Consider the following 22,515-nt stretch of genomic DNA (forward strand, 5'->3'; position numbering starts at 1 on the left):
GAATAAAACATGTCCTTAACACTTTACAGCCCACTTGTGCAATGTGATTTAGCTGTGTGATTCAGGTACCAATAAAATAGTTAGTGGTTCCTACTGGTACTTAAGTGTAGGTACAGCGCAGCCAGACAGCAGGGGACTTGAGCAGAGGTTAAACTCTAGCTCACTGCATAGGCCAATTGTTACTCCTTTGTTCCCCATAGTATTATTTTCTTCCCCTGTACCTACAAAGGTTGAGTAGTAGTAAGTATGTTATTGGTACCTGGTTCATACAAGAAATGACACTGTCAAACATGGGCTGTATTATAAATGTTTTTACATGTCAATCATGTCACTTAATAACAATTTCAGCCTCAACATTTAAATGTGAGGTGGACATTTCTCCACTTTGCAGGAGTGATGATCTATAATTGCTTAAGAGACGTTCATATTTAGAGAATAAAAGAATTCTTGAGACATAAAATCAAAAGAAAAAATATGTTTATTTGTAATCTATATAGAAATGATGCAATGTGCATCTCAAAAGGGACAACTGTGAGACAAAAATACTTTGGTACACTTGAATCTCCAAGATTTTAACAGAGAAAGCAGCACGGTATTGTGGTGGCTCCTGCACATGCTTTAGATTTTGTATCCAACTGTGCAATTTGATGGATTATTGAACATTATTCTAAATTTGATGGTGCATTTTGAGTGAGCAGAGAATGCCATTGCTTCAGTGAATATTGCACACTGAAAAATGTAAACCCGGCTCACAATGTAATCAATATTTAGAAAACAATTTGTTGAGTTTTCAGTGAAATGAATTTATCAGTGATGGTGTTTATATGATGTACAGTATAAAATTGTTACAAAAGGCATATGTGATTTACAAACAATTCAAATTCTACAGTACAAATGCCTAAACCAAACATTAAAAACTAGAATCCAGTGGTAGTTCTGCAGAGCACGTCTGCTTTTGTAATGAGCACAATGGAGAAAGTTGTCAGGATGTTTAGAAAAAAGTTATGTTTTAGTTTAAAGTGATGTTCTCACAGATCCTTCTAAAGATATTTGATGTCAGATTTCTATTCTATTTTGTCATCATCTTAGCAAGAAGACAACTAGATACTGTATATTAAAGTTTACAATATCAAAAAAGTTAGAAGCTAAAAATATTTCTTCCTGAAATGTGTTGCAAATGCAACTCCAAATACCTTGCAACAATAAAAACAAATACTACAATAAAGGTGAAACGACATATAAAGTGCAAAAAGAGGTTTAAATAAATGCACTGGGACTGACTATAGTAGTCACACAGGCTGTGTACAAATACTCATAAAAATGCCACTTCCCTTTTCTCATTTCCTCTCCCTTAGCTGTTTTTTTTTTTTGTCTCATTCTGTTTTTGAGGATGGATGGATCTTCTTATGAATGCATTTCTCACAGTATTTGGCCAATGCCTTGTTCAGCTTGTAATTTAAAGGATGTAAAGCAAGATTAACTCTATACACTGCATATTGCCACTTAAAATGTTGTGTGTACTCTGAGAGACGTGGGTGGCTCACTTCGGCTGCTAGCGAGGTACATTCATTTTAACTGCAGGGATGAACAACAACAACAACAAAATTAGAGGTTAGCTTGGGCAACGAGACTGCCGCAATCATGTGAGGATGTTTAGTTTTCTTATACGTGGTTAATTACTTGTTTAGTTTACTGAATTTATGTGAAGTGAGAATTTAATCTTTTCTTCTATTACACCAAAAAAACAAATTCCTCATCTCGTCTCTGGAATCAACAGAAATGTAGTAAACAATGAACATTTTCTATCTCAAAATATTGCCTAAACTGAGATCAGTGCCAACTACAGCAACAACAAATGTAACATCAACGATATCAATATAGTAAAAAATAAAAAAAAATTACAAGAGAATAAAACATTACAACAATAATATATAACTCTCTTCATATAAATCAAACCAGAGTATCTCTAATGTGAATATAATGGACGATGCAAACCTACCATTATCAAAGTTAGCAAACATGATAATAACACAGAAAGCACATTAATTACTTTTTCCTCTCACAGAGAGTGCTCACATCGTTGTCTCTACAATGGTGTGGGTGGGCTTGATCAAGCCATTGTTCCCGTTTGGGTCTAGGGGCTGTGTCAACTCGCTGCCCTTCAAGTTGTACTCTTTTGGGCGAGAGCTCACGCCTGACTTCGCTGGGGCTGCCACTGCTTTGATCCTCTGAGGGAAGGAGACGAGAGATTAGACTAATGATCATCACAAACTGGGGCAGTTTAAGGCTCAACATGACAACTATCAAATTGAAAATGGCAAACATCGTAATTCAACTTGTATCACATCTGTATTCCTGCATGTATAAATAAAATTCAAGCCAAGTTAATTTAAAATGTTGTGCCATTTTGGGGGAATATGCTTATTCACTTTCTTGCCAAGAGTTGAAATGAGAAGATTGACACCACTGTTATGTATGCTAAATATAAAGCTACAGCCAGGAGACGTTAGCTTAGCTTAGCATAAAGACTCGAAGCAAGGTGAAACGGATAGCCTGGTTGCCTGGCAACCTTGTTGTAACAACAGGAGGAGATTGTCGATGGACCGTGATGACCTACAAGCGACAGTCAAGTGACCAACAAGGGTGGCCTAGCTAGCACTACTACTTGCGCGCTAATCTGCTAGCATGCTTACTGCCGGCTGACCACTATCGGCTGTAGGTTTGACAATATTGTTTTATAAGTTTTTTATTTAAAAAAAAATTCAAAACATTTCAAACTATTCCTTTAAAAGCACTAAAGGATTGAGCTCACCTCGATCAGGGATCCCTCAGACTGTAAGATCTTGATGACCATCACCATGGGAATACAGATCATGGAGGACAGGGCCATTAACCAGCCCAGACCGATGGCCCAGTCCGGGTACTCATACACCTTGTTATAGGTCAAGGGCTTGTACTTGACCAGGGAGAAGACAAAGCAGCCCTGGAAATCAAACACATTCTTCTTTTAGTACACCTCTATGACCTTCAAAGTTTAACTATCAACATGTCATCAACAATATCTCGCCCAACGCAATAAAGTGTCACTCCAAAAGCTGGCACTTATTTCTCACCATGCAGAGGACAGGAGTGATTATGGTCCAGCTCCATTTCATCCACGGGTTTGGTCTGTAGCCAATCATATCCTCAACGGCATCATAGAAATTATCAACTCCTTTCCAACACAAAGAGAACAAAGAATAGCATGAGTAATAGCGTGTGTGTGTGTGTGTGTGTGTGTGTGTGTGTGTGTGTGTGTGTGTGTGTGTGTCAGCAAAGTTAATTAATATTGTACATAAGATATAATTAGTCTGAACTGTTCACGTTTTATTGTTTGTTATAGCATAGTCTATATCCACGCAACGTTCCACTTCCGGGATTGTTCAGGTGCTGCCGGAAATTCCGACTAAAACAACCTTTGAACGTACACGTTTCACCCAAACAAGTTCCTTCCCGAGGCTGTATTGCAGAGGTGCCGTTGCTCCGTGTGGCACATAGGGCTGCCCAAGACGATTGTGATTGGTTTAAAGAAATGCCAATAAACCGGAGCACGTTTCTCTCCCATCCCGTAATGCTGTGTGGACTAGCCAGAACCTCCTCCGCTGTGGATGAAGGTCTGGCAATGCGAGACAAGTCATTTGGAAATGAGCATGTTTATGGCCCCTTATCTCTTGTTGTCTGCCCTAAACTGCCCCATATATTTCTGCTGAGTCATGTACCACAAACTGTATATAGTATAAACAGTCTAAGCTTTGCGAGGTATACTGTAGCTAGCTTACTAGGTCATCATGTATCCTTCCTAAGTGTTTATTGTGGTTTAACTGTGTTTACCTGTGTTTTATTGCATTGCTTAGTGTGGTATGTGTGCTATGCTGTACATGGGCCTGATGTCTGTTGTTATGTTCCTATGTACATGTTAACAATATATTCTTTTTTTCTGTTTTTAGTTCCTTTTTAACATAGGGACAAAGGGACTACAGATGAATGCAAAGCGCAGCAGCTAGTAAGGTCCTTTGTGATGCTGCTACAATAGCATCTATTGTAAAAAACTATAGATTTTTACTTGTGTAGGAGAGATTCTTCTTTCTTAAATTTGTTAATCTGTTAAAGCCCCTAAAATTGAATGTTTTTAAATTACATTATATTTTGATGATTAGATAAGCAACAATTACAGCTAAAGAAAGTTAAAGAAGCTTGCTTATTAGAAATCATTGTGCAGTTATGGAACCTGTACTTTATCCCGCAATTTGCGCAACATTGTACCAAGCAGCATTTTGTTTTTGTTTGTATCTGTAATACTGGAGGCCATTTTCTGGTAAAACTTAAGGGACAATTGACTGAACTTAACGACTTGTACAATGGATAGATTGAGACCAGCTGTGGAGACCAGTTGCTTTCATTCCAATTTGTTTTCTTTTTTATTAGTTTAAATCTTCTTTTATTGATAATGGAAGATGCAATCTGGTGGGATGAAACCCTGGATAGCCAATCACAATCTAGCAGGGGACAAACACTATTCCCACCCCCTCTCACTAAGCCTCTGCATGCAGTTAAAGTTATTTACTACTGCCATGGAAGGAACCACAAGGACACCTTTGTGTACCGCCAACAAGATCGTTTCTGCTTTTTTCCCTCAACTCTTTAGGACCATTACTTTGAAAAATAACACACGACAACAGCTATCACATAGAGTCGTTTCCACTTACCATAAACCCAGGCTACAGCAATGCATTCAAAGAATGCAACCCACAAAAGGCACACACCACTGGCTGCATAGTAGTCAAATAGTTGAAACACATACATGCCACCCTGGAAAAAGAAAAAAGGAAAGCCACATTAATTACCTCTCTGATGTGTGTGGAACAAAATCAAAGAGATAGAAGGGGGTATTAAAGCAGAGTGTGTATGTGTGTGTGGGGGGGTGGGGTTATAAGCGGCATACAAGAATGCTGGCACCCCACCAATAGAGGCAGAGTTCAACAGGTGCTGAGATGCCATTGAAGCACAGTTAACTGCTAAACGGAAAACGGCATTCCGAATTGTTCCACTCAGACACACAGGATGTGAGTGGTGAATGTGGTAGGAAGCCATATTTGGTCCTAACAATGAGGCAGCCAACAGGCAAGTGGAAAGTCTGTGGCGTTATCTCTGCCGTTGATCCGAACACACAGACTCTCTTTTCCTTCTCTAAACAGGATAAGCAGTAGAAGTAAGAGTGCAGAGGCTCCAATGAAGTGACTGTTAGTGAACTTACTTTCGTTACCATGGCAAGTCCCAAGAGATAGCTCATGAAACACATCACAGCTATAAAGATCTCTCGTCGGTAACCCTTCCTGAGGATGGCCGGATATAGATCCACAATAGAGGTGATCTGTCCTTCCACTTCAACAAACTGTGGGGACAAAAGCAACTATTGAGAACAAAAAAAAAAAAAGTCTCTTTATGTGTGCATGCAGCTCTTGTTTTTCCTCTACAAACCAGTGATTAGAGAATGAGAGCTGTCTTTGTTAAGCAGTAATGAGAATTTCAACAGGGTTCCTCTCTGCAGCACTGGTTTGTTGCTACCAAGACACAACAAAAACAAAACAACAGTGAATCACTGTCTCCGTCTCTCTCTTGCTCCCTTGTGTCTCCGCATTGCCTCATAATGTCATAACAAAATCATGAAATTGTTCCTATTTACGAAGAACATGCTTCTTTGTTACACGAATAACCAAACAAAAACTCCTTATATAACAGTGGCATGTATGTGTGAGCGATGTTAACAATATATAGCATTCAGGACTACAAATCTGCATGGAATTTATGGTCAAGAAATGCACCCACACACACTGTAACTGGCAACATTTCTTTGGAAATAGCCGCATGAGTATTTACATGTATTCAAATTTAGAGCATCGGCCTGATCTCGCAATTGGGGGAGATAAGTAGCTGGCCATGTGCAGGACTGAGTTAGCACAGGAGTAGAATTACACTTGGAGGCAGGAAATGTGATATGGCCGGCCAATCCCGCTTGTGCACACTTGTGTTGTCTACTTAGATTATCTTGTCTGCTCCTATCAAAGCTAGATGGCTTGCTTGCAAGCTATTATAATGGCTTCTACTAACTAAATGTTTTGCATTTAACATTAACATTTAACTTCTAAAAACGTAATTTGTGGAATTACAGGGCATTAAAAGGACTATAATCTTCATAGTGTGGTCGTGATAGTAAAATGCCTTTGTGGGAACAAGCTGCTTTTCTTCTCTGTCAGTAATTTGATACCTTGGAGACGTGAGATGTGGATCAGAGAGACACTAAAAGGGTTTTACACATTGTGGCTGGCAGAAGCCAACTAACCCATGGGACCTGGAAGGTGTCTGTGTGAATTATCAGGCATTTCATCAACAAACAATTCTGTATATGGCTTGACACCAGAGTGATTGTGAAAATACTGACCTGGCTGTCGAGGCCCAGAAGCAGCAGCATGATAAAGAAGAGGATGGCCCAGAGGGTTGGCAGCGGCATCATGGACACAGCTTTAGGGTAGGCGATGAAGGCCAAGCCAGGACCTGGAGGGAGAACATAGTGGGGATGGGGAGAAGGAGCGGAGAACAGAATTAATATTTCTATCTGATTTCAGCTTGGACGACATTTTGGGATTGGAAAAATAATGTAAAGATTGAGCTAGAGAGGCTGAGCAGGGTATGACACTGCCAATAATCTATATTATCTAATGTGTCCAACAACTGAAAGACATTGGGTGAAGTTAATGGGATTGAGTGTTTATTCTTTGTTGTCTCTATGTGTTAAGTGTCTATAAGGAAATACAATGTTGTTTTATGATCTTGTGGTTATGGTTGTTGATATTCCAAGTTAACACATACAGGACATGTGTTAACTTGGAATATCAACAACCATATTTAACTTTACATATTGTCTCTTTACACTGTACATATGACTTAACTGCCTATACTGTATATATACATACCCAGACCATTTATTGCACATATTATTCATTAGGTTCTGTTCTCTATACTGTACATATTACAGCTGCTTTACTTTTGTATAACGTTTGGTATATATCACATATAACTAATATGAAAATGCTATAAAATACTAATCTGCATTTTTGGTACTTACTGTGTGCCATGACAATAAAGAGGAATGTAATCTAAACAAAGCAGATGAGGATTGTAGCCAAGCCATGAACCATATCAACAGGATATAGTAAGAGCATGGGGCACAAAGTGAGCAATCACATAAACTAGTGTCTCATTTAAACAGCTGAGCAAAATGCAAGTTATTTCTACAAATGCTTTAATTTATGAATTTTGGTTCTGTATCTTCATATATGAAGGAATATTTTGTATCTACACGCTAACACACCATCACAGACTTGTTGTCATTGCTTTACAATTATAGTTTGATTTCACATGATTATATTCAAGTTGCAGTCTTAAAGAAAGCAAGAGTTTAATCTTAAACTGAACAGAGCGAGCATGCTGAAAGAAGACGCATCTCCTTCAAAGTCCATATAGAGTATAAAGAAAGGCAGAAACAGAAGCAGTGGCATCCACCTCAGGAGATCCACAGCTTGTTAACAGAACTGGGCTAACAATGCAGTGCTGCTGGTCAGAAATATCACCTCTGGTTGCCAGCGCACAATATACAGTAGAGTACATACAGTATGGTGCCAATCTTCTTAGCAATGTCCCCTGGTCAAAAAGATTCAAAGCTAGTAAATGACATGAGCAAGTTGAATGTGGGACGTGAGGACACCTGGTGCCATTGAGCACTTGTAGTTATGATGAGGAGCTCTTTGACACCGCAGTTCATTGTGTAGCTAAAACATACAGCACCAATGCCATGTAATCTGTCCTCAGAAAAGGGGGAACAGATTTCACACTGAAGTAACAATTCTGGTTTTTTTAGGCTTTTATTCAAGGAGTGTGCAATTGCCGATACCTCTACATTTCAGCATCATCGTTTCAGAGACTTGACTAAACTACTTGAATTACTATTTCCCCCTCATTTATTTTTGATAACTTTCCAATTGTCTTTTTTGTGTTTGGCAACAGCGCCCACCATCACTGCTGCCATCACCTTGACCCTCGTACCTGACTCTGCCACATCGGCAATGTCCACCCCTTGTTCTTGTGCCATGAAGCCCAGGACGGAAAATATTGCGAAGCCAGACACAAAACTGGTACCGCTGTTGAGGCCTCCCAGCAGCAAACAGTCCCTATGTCACACATATGTCATGGAGGTTGTTAATCAACACAGACGGAACCGAAGTTCCCATTTTCTTTTCACGCAACCGTCTCTGACACGAGTTGCTGTCACTACTACAGTCCCCCCCCCCCTTCCCCAGCGGAAACACAACTCACCTGTAGCAGTTGTATTTGTATTTATTGTAGCTCCCCAGTGACGTCATGGCTCCCAGACAAATGGCATAAGAGAAGAAAATCTGGGTCCCCGCATCAATCCACACCTGAGGAGACAGAGGAAGAGTTGAATTTCACAGTGTTTTCCAGAACAGATGAGGTCAACCTGTTGTGAAATGTGTTTTCAGCTAATAAAAAAGTAATTGCTAAATAAGTGATTGCTCACACCGAGGCAAAAATGTTATTACCTCTGCCAAGGAGGTTATGTTTTCGGTTCGATTTGTCAATCCGTTTTTTTTATTTGTCACATGACAAATTGTACATGGTTCAATTTCAGTGAAATCTAATCCCATCAGCTCCTTCAACTTGTGTGTCCTGACACCAGTGGGTCAGGTCCTCTTTCAGGTAGGCCTTCTCATTGTTATCTGTGATCAGGCCCACCACACCAGTGTCGTCAGCAAACTTGATGACGGTGTTGGAGTCGAAAGGGTCTACACAGTCGTGTGTGTACAGGGAGTACAGCAGGGGATTCAAAACACAGCCTTGGGGTGTTCCGGTGTTAAGGATGAGGGTGGAAGAAGTTTGTCGGCCAACCCTCGCCTGGAGAAAACTCTGGTGTTAAATGCTGAACTGTAGTCAATGAACAGCAATCTCACATAGCTTCCTTTCTTTTTCAGGGGAGATAGGCTGGTGTGGATGATGTGTGCTATGGCGTTTTCTGTTGATTGGTTGGGACAGTAGACAATCTTTAATGGGTCCACTGGGCTGGGTAGTGAGGAGCAGATGTAATCCTTGAGCAGTCGTTCAAAGCATTTTCAACACTACAGAGGTAAGTGCCACTGGGCAGTAGTCATTCAGGCAGGCTAGTCTTGTTTTCTTGGGCACAGGAATTATGGTGGACTTCTTGAAGCATGTGGTTATGACAGACTGAGCCAGTGACAGGTTGAATATCATTGTGAATACCAGCGCTAGTAGTTGAAAACACTCAAAATCACAAATTGACACATTATAGAGGTGCTGGTAGGTGGATTTTGGACAGAGCCAGGCAAGCAGTTTCCAGTTTTTATACTAAGCTAACCAGCTGCTAGCTGTAGTTTCATATTTAGCGTACAGACAATCAATCAATACATTTTTATTTGACATATGAAATTGTACGAGGTACAATTCCAGTGAAATTGTATCCCATTAGCTCCTTCAACTTGTGCATGATTCATCATAAAGCAGAATGTGGCCGCCAGATTGGCACACAGAAAAAGAGTCACCAGGTTTTCTGTGTTCATTTCCACCTTGCTCGCCTCTGTGCCACCTCTAATGCAGAGATGGAGATGGATGCAGAGATGGTCTTGCTTGTCCACGTAGTCGGGATCGTAGCCATAGGTCATAGCCAATAGCCATCTTCGCCTTTTCCTCTGTGTTAACTCTGATGTTTACAATTGAAAACCTTGAGCGGCCAGGCTAGCAGAGTGAGCAGGAAGTTAGAAGGGTCGGCACGAGATGATGAGCGACTCATAGCAAAATACCATCACCGTCCAATGTAAACCGCATAAAGCAAAACTAATATTTGTAAAGATTCTCAGACATGAGAGTGGTAGGAATCTTCTCATATAACTCTCAGCAAGAAAGCAAATAAGTATGTTTCCTAAAATGTCAAACTATTCCTTTAATACCTGGACACAGAAATGTGAAAGATATGAAGGTAGTTAAAGTAGTGAACTATTACAGAAAAAGAGAAGATCCTACCTCTGGGTCTTGTAGGCGGGTCAGGTTAGGGTAAAGGTAGAATTTGATCCCTTCAGATGCCCCAGGCAGGGTCACTCCACGCACCAGCAGCACAATCAGCATCACAAATGGGAAAGTTGCTGTTATGTACACCACCTAGACAGGACAAGGAATTATTAGCCAAAATACTGAGCAACAGTTATAGACGTATGACTCATTACCGCTGAGATATAATGGGATAAACACAATTTCCTTTGATAAGTTCTAATTTCAAACTTTTTTTTCCCAAATGCAGGACAAAAGATGCATTGTTCCTCTAATTTCCCAATATTTTAACAGAGAAAAAGTAGGTAAGGTCTGGGAACAGTGATGCATACTGCCTACAGAAGTCACAAAGAGGGTTTAAGATGGAGTGCATTCCTAATAGAGCATGACGCAGTACACTACACAGCATGTCTTCTCACTTTCTGAATTGTTGTCTGGTTAAAGATTAAGGGTGATCATTTTAATGCACACTAATCCCAACAATGAATCGTGCATTATACATGGAAATAAACCCACAGGAAGTCCTTAATAGAGTTAATAATTTTCCTCACAGAGCTCGTCCTGTTGGCTGTGGCCCAGTTTCTGTCCCGTTAACAGAAACAAAGAAAGGGCTAAGGTGCGGCACTCAGCTGCTTATAGCCGACAGTGAGTCTGGCCAACAAGAAACTTCCAGGACAGTGGAGAGACTTGTGTCTCTAAATCACCCAAATTAACTGCTTTCCTAGCATGTGGCTTTTCTCTGAGCAACAGTGTTTTGTCACTGACTTGTCGGGGGGAAAAAAAATAATAAAGGACTAACAGCATCCAGGCAACAAAATAAGTACAGGATATGTCTACGCCTCCAGCACTCACTTTCCCAGTGGTCTTGACTCCCTTCCAGATGCAGAAGAAGCAGACAACCCACACTGCTAGAAGACACAGGGCCAGGTCCCACTTCAGGGGCCCTATGTCCTCAATCCCAGTGGAGATGCTCAGGACGTTGCGTCTGCAGAGGATACAGAGGCACAGGCAGTTGTGGGACTTGAAATAGAAGAGGTAATCTTGTACATTTTCAAACACAACCAGGAACTTTCCTGGAAATCAAATGGACACATGACTTGGCCTTTACTCTGGCATGTCCAGAGACTGCATATACTAAAATGGTGAGATGACTACTTGGAAAAGCTTTGAGGCTTAAACATTTAGGTGTCTAATGCTGCATAAACATTTGTAGTTTAGATGAATTGTCATAAAATTTAAACATGTAAAAAAGCAAATGGGCGTGAAAAAAGACATTAGTCAAATTTTGAGGAGCTGCTTTTAACATGTGAAAGGTGCTGTACAAATAAAGTTAAGATAAATATAAAGTGACAGAACTAAAGTAAATTGTGCCTGTTTAAACACATTTAAGCAAGCAAGATAAAGAGGCAGTGTTACTTTAGTATATTCATGTCACTGTGTGTGTGTTAGGTAGGCGATCAGTAAATACTCACTCCCAGAACTCAGTGACAGGGGAGGTAAAATTGGTCATGTTGGCTGCTAGCCATAGGGTCTTGTTCTTGCGGACTGTGTCCTCTATACAGTATTCTGTGTTCCAGGGCTGGTTGCATTTCGACCAGGGGAGCTCCGGCTGAAAGCACTGAAACAGGTAGTAGAGTCCCCAGGCCAAGATCACAATATAATAGATGTTTAGTAGAGATACGATCACGACAGAGGCATAGCCAATACCTGGAGAGAGGGAGGAAAGAAGGCAGATTTTCAGATCAAAATATAATCCAAGACAGAGTTGTGATTTCAATGTATTTTATTATTAAGCCTTTGTTATGTTTCTGGTCACCTGATGAATGTAAGTCCAATAATCACTCCACTAAGTCCTGAGTGAAATATCTGCCTCTTTAGCTGCTAAATGCTCCATTATGTTCCCCAGCTAGACGCTGACTTTGTCTGTCAGTGGGTTTTAAGAGCTTTGTCCCTTAAAAAAGGTGCTTGTTGTGACCGAAAATGTGATGATGTGAGCCAGACATAATTCAAAAACAATTAGCTGTAAAGCTCCTTTAGAGCCAAGTGGAACTGCAGATTCATTGTTATAAAAAAAAGTGATTAAAACCGTTACAGCAGTTTAAAATGTTTTTTTCTGGCCGTTAGTAGTTTATCTTCTTGCCTTGCTCCACACACGTCAGTGATACGTTGTGTGGTCGGAGTTGCAACTTTCAGCCAGAGAGGGCAGCAAAACACAGAATTTTAGCCTGGAGGTAAATAACTTAAATGAAGACTTTAAAAGCCCGCTATCACAAACATAAATAACAACAAACTCTTTATGAACCTAAAGAGGGGAAAGCTTGACTCATCTAGTGTTTTTATGTCCTTAGTGTTTAAACACTATTTTAAGATGACTTTGCCACGAAACTGGACACAGAAATCTGCGGTACTCTTCCACTGCTCAAGAGTATTTTTAAACTCATCATCTCTGTCGCCCCCAATGCCTCGTTTCCACATACCAAATGCAAACTGACAGACAAGTCAATGCTGTGACAGGTGTTTGTGTGCGTATGTTTATGAGCACTCGAATGAGTGCTGGAGTGCAGGGAGTAAAGTCATGAATTTCACTGTGTGAAAAAAACACGAGGGCAGGGGAGTGATAGCGGAGACCATCAGCAGCTGCTAGAGATCCGGTGAAGCACAGCTTCCTCTCTTTTCATGTCATGTCCCGTGTGTGATCATGAGTAAGGGTGTCACGGCAGCTGCTCAAGGTGTGGTACCTCAGTGCTTGTCCACAGCTGTCACTCAAAGGTAGAGGGCCGCACCAAGAAGCAATGAGAGGCCCTTGAGTGTCTTAAAGTATCAGTATGTTATTGGTGATCTCAGTTCAAGAGACCTCTGAGAGAACCTGACCCCGACAACACCGTCACAGAAGACCTACAGTATTTATAACATCCTATAAGCTAAGACAAAACAAGTGGATCCACGCTGTCAACAAAAAATACAGACCTGCTGCATGAGACCATTGCTATGCAACTTAATGTTTCTTTTGCAAGTCTGTTTCCATGGCAATCAATCCGTTATACACACAAAATATTCAATCCAAGGATGACTTTATGTTTTGGAGCGCCTTCAAGCATGTGCACACTAAAACATCCTGAGTCAAGTTACTAACCCAGTTTCAGGGTATGTGGGCTTTGGGTCTTTCTATTGGGTTGTTTTCTAAAGCAGACAAAATAATGAAAAGGTAAATATTGCACTTAAGTGAGAGAGATTTGCAAAACTTCCCAGACTGGGGAACATTGTTTGGGGTATTTAATGTCAAAGACATAAAACATTTGAATGACGCATCTGCTGCTTCTTCTCCATTTACAATAGTATACACCTGACTGTTTAAAAAAAAGTTTCTTTATCGGAGGGGTAGATGTCCTCCTAAATGATTTTTGTGTTTGTTTCAACTGTTTTGGAAATAATCCAAATTTGGATGAATTGTTCAGAGCAAAGACATAGTGTGTAGAATAAACAGTTTTATCTTTTTTTTTTTTTTTTAAACACGTCACATGTTGTCCTTTGCAGTTTTGAATGTAGTGTAATATGTTTTAAGGTAAAAAAATAAACTGTAAAAAGCTTGTTTTGTCTAAAGTTAATGAAAACATACAGTTTTTGGTTTCCTTTATGATCCAACAGAAATGTAAATATGACATTGTTACTGGGTCAAAATAACCACCTACTGGTGTGACGGAATAACCCAATGAAAACAATATACACTAAATAACACTAAACTGGATTTGTTTTGGGTGTGATGGGTGACCCAGTGGTTTTTATGCTCATGGGTACTGGGTCAGTGCTATATTGACCCAAATTAGATTCAATTTGACCCAGTATGTTATTTAATTTATTTTTTGATTATTTTGTTAGGGCTTTTTCTTTATTAGATAGTTTAGAAAGATAGCAAAGGGGGGAGAGAGAGAGAGAGGGGATGAATGACATGAAGCAAAGGGCCACAGGTCGGATTCTATCCCGGGCCGCTGCAAAGGACTCAGCCTACATGGGGCGCACACTCTACCAGGTGAGCTAGAGGTCGCCCCAACCCAGTATTTTGTGTGGGGTGTTTGTATATGTGTATTTATGTTTGCGTAAGTGAATATCGCAGCACAATCCTTCCTTCCTATTGGTTGCCAGGCTGAGGTAGGAGGGGCTAACCTTGTCACAGAGACTGAGGGAGTTTACAAAGGAGAAGAAGAACAATAAGAAGAAGAAGAAGAAGAAGCTGGGGTCAAAGTTCAGGAAGAAAGACATGTGCTTCCAAGTGTTGCAAAGGAGAATCCTGGTCGAATGACGGAACAAAGCGGTGCCAGAGCAGCGACGACAGGTACTGTAGGCCTACTCATTTTACCTGTAACTTGGCAACCTAGTGTTCAGCTCTGTAGATTCACATGCACGAGCGGCCAAACCTTGGAAGCTCCTAGACAAGTGACGATAGTATCAAGTTTTCCCAGGGTTGTGGTTATGCCGTGACAATACTTATATCATTCATCCTCCATGATACTAAATGTTCAGTACTCTCAATATTCCTGCTTTACTATGCTGTGTAATGTCGTTTACATAACACAAAGCAGCCTAAGGGCCTGAAACCATGCTGCATCTTATTTGCTTGGACTGACCAGTGAAGATGGGGCAGAGCTTGGCCCAGCAGGTGATCCCTCCTTCAGAGGTGTACTGGCCCAGTGCGACCTCCAGGAAGAACACAGGCAGGCCACCCCCAAACAGGAAGATGAAGTAAGGGATGAGAAATGCACCTGGGTAATGGATACAGGAAGTAAGACATCTTCTAGCAACGATCACCACCCACCTATGATTTTTTTGGCTTAACCCCAATATGTTGTGTTTCTTTTGCCTACCTCCACCATTTTTATAACAAAGGTAAGGGAAGCGCCAGACGTTTCCTAATCCAACGAAGCCTCCGGCTACGGACAGGACAAAGTCGAGCTTACTGGCCCACTTCTCTCTCTGAGGAGCCTTGCCTTCAGCCTCGTCCTCAGGCCGCGTGCCTGGGCTCTTCCCCGGTGAAGGTTTCAGGGTGTCCTTGTGAAAATCCTTTAAGCATTGGAACTTCTCTTTTTGTGCCATGCTGTGGACAGCAAAAAAGAAAAGGGACACATAAGATGTAGATATACAAAGAGAAAGAAAGAAAGAAAGAAAGAAAGAAAGAAAGAAAGAAAGAAAGAAAGAGAGACAGACAGGGATGGGCATGAAAAGACACAGAGGGAGGAGCATTAAGGAGCTAATGCTGTCGTCTGATTGCATTACGGCGTGCTGTGTAACCACTAAATACAAGCTATATGGTACTATCTTGCTAATCTTGCTAATCTGAACAGCTGATGCATGGAGGTCATTCAGACTAGAGAAATGTTTGAGTAGCTGATTGAAACAGACAGCGAGATTCCAACAATTCAGTGAATATTCACTGTTTCTTTATCTTTCTCAATCAATCTGCAGAAAAAAACATCTATATTTCACATGCATGCTGCAAATTGTATAGCTAAAATATCACTCACACTGAAAGACAAGCACCTTGGCGACAGTATGTGCACCTTCACATTCTGATTAGCTGTTCACGTAGCTCTCTGTTTTCCAATTTTACTCTAAGTCTCAGGGAGCATTTTGCTGCTCGGAGGGGGGCACATTGTCACTGGAGGAAAAGGAAGGGAATGTTTGGATACAATACACACTTTAAAAACCTCACCTGGCCCTGAAGTAAAGTTTTCTCTTTGCTTTCTTTTATGTTACCGTATGAGCAACAAGTCGCTCCTCCGTAATCCAAATTTAGAGAAGATATCCCTCTGCATTCCCAAAACCCTGGCTGCTCTCAAGATGATATGAAGAACACTTGGGCATTTACACTGTAAAGTACCTTTCCAAGAAAGAACGAAGTATTCTATTTCCCATGAGCCCAAGAGGAGAAAAGAAACCCTAATAGGACAGGAATAACATGCCAAGACTGAATGGGATTTAAGCTCCCAGCTGACATATAAAAAAGAACAATAAGGGGGACAATGAGAAAGCTATAATTCATTGAAATATATGAGATTCATTGTAAGTTTCCTCTTATTTTAGGAGAAAAACAGGGCAACATCAAATACTTCCCCTTAACTGTTGCGTGCCAACTTTAAAGCTTGTGGGAAAAGTGTGAAACTGTGGGACATTTAAAAATTGACAGCATGTCCCCTCTTAGAAATTGGTACTTCTAGCAACAATCACATTAAAAAGGTTACTTACAACCTTTCATATTCCTAATGAGAACTGTGTCTCTTCACTTAACGCTTGAACAACTCCTCCATCCCCCCATGTGTGCTCACTGCGTCCCATCATTTTATAGGATTTCTCTCTTCCTGTTATGCATGACAAGTCAACTTGAACAGCTTTCCATTCTCAAACCTCCTTACATAACTGGATTCATTCTTGCCCACTCGGTTTCTCATCCTGTTTCTCTCTCTCTCTCTCTTTATCTCTTTTCCCCTCATCTGCTTAGCGTATGCTTTCACCTGCCTGCATGGTGTTAGGAGGCTGTCTGCCCACCAGATAAGACTCAAGACAAACTGTCCTAGGGATTTAAACCAGACACACTTGACTACAAAGTCCTTAAACCCTTTTTTTTTTTTCTTTTTTTTTTTTTAAACGGCACAGTATTATTACTGCCTAAATCCTCATTGATGTCAACATGAATCACACAAGACAACACTAAAATGTATTTGCAGGTCTTTCTCTATTCATCTAAACCTTTAACACACAAATAAACTCCTACAATATCTACCAAAGCGTTACACCCCTTTGTATTATCTAAGTCCATTCATGCAGAACATTTTGACTTAACACATGCAGACCTTGAAAAAGTTTAGAAAACTTACATTTCCTTCATGGCTGTGACTATGTATAGAGTCCTCTCTCTCAGCTGTCACCATTCCTCTGTACTGAATGCCTTTATGCCAACACGGCTCACAAGAAGTTGAGCTGACAGCAGTGCCCGCCCCTTGGCTAAAGACAATTAAATCCAAAGTGGAGATTGGACGCAGCCTCTCTGTGACAGAAAACTCAGGTACCAACATGGGAGACTGTAAATTTCCACTTACCACAACTCCCTGCCCACAAACATACACACAGCCAATTGGTGGGGGATAAGTGTGTCACCCACAAGCACACGCACACGCGCACACATTCATGTTGGAGACACAGCGGACAAGTCAGAGGCTGGTCCAAACCTGGGGGTTGGCCTTGAATTATGATCTTGAACAAATGGATGAACTGAAGGCAGTATTCAGAGTTTTGCCGTTTCTTTTCTTTTTACACTCAAACACCACTCCCGAACATCTTTGTGTGAAAACTATTTTTATTCACGCGTATACTGTGCTTATTCTTGGTATGCAGAATATTTAGAATCACTGGCCCTCCATTCTTTCATGACAAGTGGTTTGTTATCTGTGAAATGTAAACGAGTACAGTATCAGCTTATAACAACTCCTAATAAGGTAAAGTGTCTCTCTCTGCTCATCAATGAGTCTGTTTAGATACCATTCACTGCTCAGCTCAGAGCTCACAATGGCTGGACAAATGCTGGCATGCAAGAGTCAATTAAAAACTGATGACGAACTGTCATTTAAACACCACACACACGCACGTGCATGCGCACACGCACACACACGCGCGCGCGCGCACACACACACACACACACACACACACACACACACACACACGTGAAAACCTTGTGATGTTTGTTCATTACTCATAGCTCACAGACAGCCTCTGGAAAGGAGTTAGTTATTGTTGAATAACAACATGCTGTAAACCTGGATCTGTATTTTTGAAAATTGCAAATACACTATTCACTCTACCACCTCCAAACTACCGTTTTACTTTGTTTTTATTGTGTCTTGTCTTCTGAAATGCTATCTGTTTATGGTGATCAGATATCTTGCAAGTGAGGAGCAGACAATCAATCTCCTAATTTAGCATTAAAACTATATTTGTCTAAAGGTAAATTCATTTTTAAACATGCTTACAGTTTAAATACAATGGAAATGCTACAAACTTGTTCACATCATGAACTCATTTCACACTAAAATACTGAACCACTAACTGAGAAAGTAAAATTATTGTGAATATTAATATACCACCAACTTTTTTAATGTTTTCAGCACCCACAGTTAAAAAGTGCAGAAATCCTTTAGGATTTATCCTGCTGATTGTTATAAGGTTATAATGGACACACTTGTCAGTCGATCATACACTACACAGGGTGGAGAGTGCACCTGGCATCAACACACACACACACACACACACACACACACACACACACACACACACACACACACGTCACCGTAAAGCCGGGCTGCGCCTGAAGGCATCACAGCAACTCTCGGAAAAAAATGATCAAAGAGAATCGAGGAACAGTCTTATCAGCTATAAACACAGGAAACCGGGTTCAAAGGCCAAAGCTGCGGGGTTTATTTAAAACCAAAACAATATTTGCTTGAGATGTTTTTTCAAAGCAGGGTTAAAACGCCAGGACTTCTTTCTTTCTTTTTTTTAGCGGAATTAGGACATCATCGATCATGTCAAATAAAAAAAGATCAGTCTGTTAGCCTATATCAGAGAATAAAATGAATTAGCGTGCCTGTTACATCAAAATACGGTGACAAATGATAGTCAACATAGTGTTAATAATTAATCTTAAAAACAGACAGCTTAAAAGCAGATAGCTAGTTTTTTTTATCCATCTTGCTGGGTTATTTTTCAAATGAAAACATTAAGCATCATTTACTGACTTGATACGTAAAGAAGATGCCGAAATACCTGTCCTCGTACTAAGCAGCCTGTTGTTCCTTGTTTTTGTAGCCTACGTTTTAACGCTAAGTGAAACTATTTCATCTATTTTTCTGTGAGGCCATTGTTTCTACGAGCTTGTGCGCGTTTGGTTTAATATCAGTTTGAGTGGAAAATCACCAGCTTCTCTATGCAACAACTTCTTAAAGCGACAGCCTCCCTCCGTCCGCGCTTCACCTGATTCTCTGTCACTATATTAACTGGAGAAATGAATCACCACTTACGGTATGTTCTTATGGCTTTCAGCCTACATATTGATTTACATTCACTTGCAAAATGTGCCAATGACGTGCAAAAGCGCGGGCAGTAGGCCTACACGTTTGTTTAATGTCCGATTTGCTGGTGAATATAATTTTAAACACCAAAATAGTTCCCGAAATTACTCTAATTATTTCGGTTCCACTTTGTTATTGGCTGAAACTAATGGCTTTATCAATGGTTAATAATGCTTTATAAGATAAATGTTGGGTTGCCAGGTTGTTGAAAAACCTGTTAGTGTTTATCCTATTTGGTATTTATTTTTAAATGTTGTTAACCCACTAAACCATGCTTATAGGGTTTTTCTTTCTAATAAGCCATCACGTTTGCCGTTATAAATGTTATTGAGTCATTTATAAAGGGCTGAAGTGTGTCCAGATCGTCCCCAGCCCCATAGCAACGGCTCTAGGGATTTTTAGTAAGACTGTTTCTTTCTTAGTTATTTTTATCCTCCTATTCCATTCTTTAGAAATAAATTCAGAAAAGGTAAATATGAAGTTATCAAAGTTAGTTATCAAAAAAGTATTCAATTAAAGCTCCATAATTAAATCAAATGATAGTCTCGCTTTGCCAGACCTTCCTCCACTGCGACGCGCTGCGGAGGAGGGTCTGGCTAGTCCACACAGCATTCCGGGATGGGAGAGAAACGTGCTCTGGTTTATTGGGATTTCTTTAAACCAATCACAATCTTGGGCGTTGCTAGGCACCGGTAAAGGCCGCTGCAAAACAGCCTCGGGAAGGAACTTGTTTTAGTGGAACATGTGTAGCTACTTTCAAAAGTTGTTTTAGTCATGCAACAGAAAACTCAGATTGGACAGATCGTCTAGCTAGCTGTCTGGATTTACTCTGCAGAGATCTGAGAAAAGGTTAATCATAGTCCTCAGTCGACCGCAGTTTAAAATGCCAGCACAAAGGAAGCCCAAGACAACAGATATCCGGCCTAAATGAGTGAAATCCGGCAGAATTTCCGTCGGCAACCGAGCAATCCTGGAAGTGAAACGTCAAGGATATAGACTAAAATGATAGTGACCCCTTTGCCTATCAAAAGAAAGGCCACCGCGTGCTGATTGATAGTCTATAGATGATAAAATGTCCAGTGTTTTCAATACGAAGACAATTTATTTCTTATCGTTTGTTATCAACAGAGTACAGACACGTTATCTGTTGTTTATTTCCCAATAATAGACAAATAGAATTCTCAGTCAAAACACTGTTTGCTTCTCCAGAGTCAACCACACCTGTGTGCAGTTACCTCTTGAACAACCTTCTGTCTAATTGACAGTCAACTAAGTGGCGGGAGGTTCAAAACAAACAAAAATACATTAACCAAGCATGCTAATATGCTACAATAGCATAATGAACATGGTACACTTTGTTAAGCGTGCATCAGCATGTTAGCATGCTGACGTTAGCATTTAGCTCAACGCACCACTATGCCAAAGTACAGCCTCACAGAGCTGCTAGCATGACTGTCAACTCTTAATCTTGTTTAGAAGTAAGTGGTCTAACCAGTCAAAGTGAGTTTTTACAAACTGGCAACCCCAAAGTTGCTCTTATTAGTAGTGTACAGGGTTTTTCCTGGCTCAAAATGGGCCTTTGGGGGGGGGACTACGCTCGACAGTAAGCATTATCGGTCTGCGTACAGTAAAGGCAATGAGTCCGTGTTACCTTATTTGAAAGAAATCTATCAGCATTTGCCTGTCATTTCTGAAAATTTGATGAACATAAATTTTGATTACGCTTGAGTAAATGAAAACCGTAATGTTAAAATCACTGGGAGAGTCTGGCACAGGTAAAACTGAGATAAGCACTCCTATTTAAGTTTATGTTCTGCTTTTCAACTGTTGTTTGGTAAATTGCTATTAAACACAGTCAAAGAGGATTTGAATTGCTATTTCTTTCTCTCGATTCTTATCATTTTGGCGCTGGTGATTTTCATTTGGGGCTGGCTAAAACCTCTATGCAGAAAAAACCCTGGTGTATAACTGATGAAACGTTACTTAACAATTTGTAAACCATTATAAAGCCATTAGTTACGAGTCACCACTGATAAACAATTTACAATTTTATGCTAAATTTAAATAATAATTTTCATGTTTTGATCTAACGGTACATTTCACAATATATCTGCAGAGTGTCAACATGGAATATTTCTAATCTCATCTAGTGCAGCTAAACAGATGAATGTAGATCATTTCTTAGGTCTGCAAAGCCTTGTGCGTAAAGTTCACTGTAGTGTTTATTGTCTTAATCCGGAGCATCAGCCATGCCAAACAAACAGATGGCATGGTTACATGTTGGTATATCATGTATTGCAGGTAAAGTATCAAGATGGTGCCCACAATACCAACCATATAGTGTTTATTAGAAGCTCCATCATGAGTGAGTGATATTCTAAATAAATCATGTACTGTTGCCAGTTGAGCATTTGTATTAAGTAAAAGTACTAATACTACACTGCAATAACATTCTGTTACAGTACGAGTCCTGCATTGAAAATGTTACTTCAAAAGTGTATAAGTATCTTCAGGAAAATGTAGTTTAAGTATTAAAAGTAAAAGTACTCAATGCAAAACTAGTAGCTAAAGCTGTTACATTCCACCACTGGTGTTACCTTTGTAAAAATGTAATTAATTCTTTGTGTGAATGATGTACAGCCAAACTTATTTTTTTTCCTGTATTGTATTTACGTGTGTTTCCTTAGGGAAATGTTGAATTATCTGTTTCAACTGTTTTTCTATGTTTTTATCAAATCAAAATAAATGTAACTTACGTTTTTCTTTTTTGTTATGTTTATGCCATTATAACTTTATTATACTGCTCAAAAGACATTAAGGAGTTATTCCAGTGAAAAATTAGCTCACAGTGAGTAATTATATGGCAGGAGCAAAAAACACTCAGAAATGGCTTGGGTTTCAAAGGGTTAACTGTACAAATAGAGTAGTCCTTCAAGATCAAATTTAACTTGATTGCTGTTTCAGAAACAGGAAGTTAAGGCATGTTGACTAATGTTGAGATTTACCAATCTCTTCAGGGTTGTTTTTTATATATTGCACCAGAAATGAAGCAAAGTATTTCATTGTGCCCTTTTATTGAAAAAACACACACTTAAAAGCCAGCTACAGGGAAGAACAGACTGTTCCTTATTTCTATGCCGTGTATGCTTTTACTTGCACGTTTCCTCATTAGCCTTAGAAGCAACATTTCATGTCAGTGTTGTAAAGCAAAGTGTGTTTCAAAGTCACCCAC

General features: G+C 40.0%; 1 protein-coding gene across 3 annotated transcripts; it reads right to left on the reverse strand.

Annotated features, from left to right (window-relative positions):
* Positions 1-460: 460 nt before the first annotated feature.
* Positions 461-19,108, reverse strand: LOC144521029 (sodium- and chloride-dependent taurine transporter-like). 3 transcript variants are annotated; one of them, XM_078255240.1, is made up of 14 exons: positions 18,979-19,108; positions 15,030-15,259; positions 14,793-14,927; positions 11,643-11,877; positions 11,023-11,155; positions 10,147-10,281; positions 8,410-8,513; positions 8,140-8,264; positions 6,479-6,591; positions 5,294-5,431; positions 4,746-4,848; positions 3,114-3,214; positions 2,813-2,983; positions 461-2,228 (listed from the first exon to the last, which is right to left on the reverse strand). In XM_078255240.1, exons 2-14 carry the CDS (start codon positions 15,256-15,258, stop codon positions 2,073-2,075), a joined length of 1,878 nt encoding a protein of 625 aa, XP_078111366.1. In that variant the 5' UTR covers position 15,259; positions 18,979-19,108; the 3' UTR covers positions 461-2,072. The 3 variants fall into 3 exon arrangements, with proteins under 3 accessions (XP_078111366.1, XP_078111365.1, XP_078111367.1); XM_078255239.1 differs by lacking the exon at positions 18,979-19,108 and adding an exon at positions 17,037-17,182; XM_078255241.1 differs by lacking the exon at positions 18,979-19,108 and adding an exon at positions 15,687-15,780.
* Positions 19,109-22,515: the final 3,407 nt, after the last annotated feature.

Source organism: Sander vitreus, chromosome 7 (genome assembly GCF_031162955.1).
Source record: "Sander vitreus isolate 19-12246 chromosome 7, sanVit1, whole genome shotgun sequence".
NCBI lineage: Eukaryota > Metazoa > Chordata > Actinopteri > Perciformes > Percidae > Sander > Sander vitreus.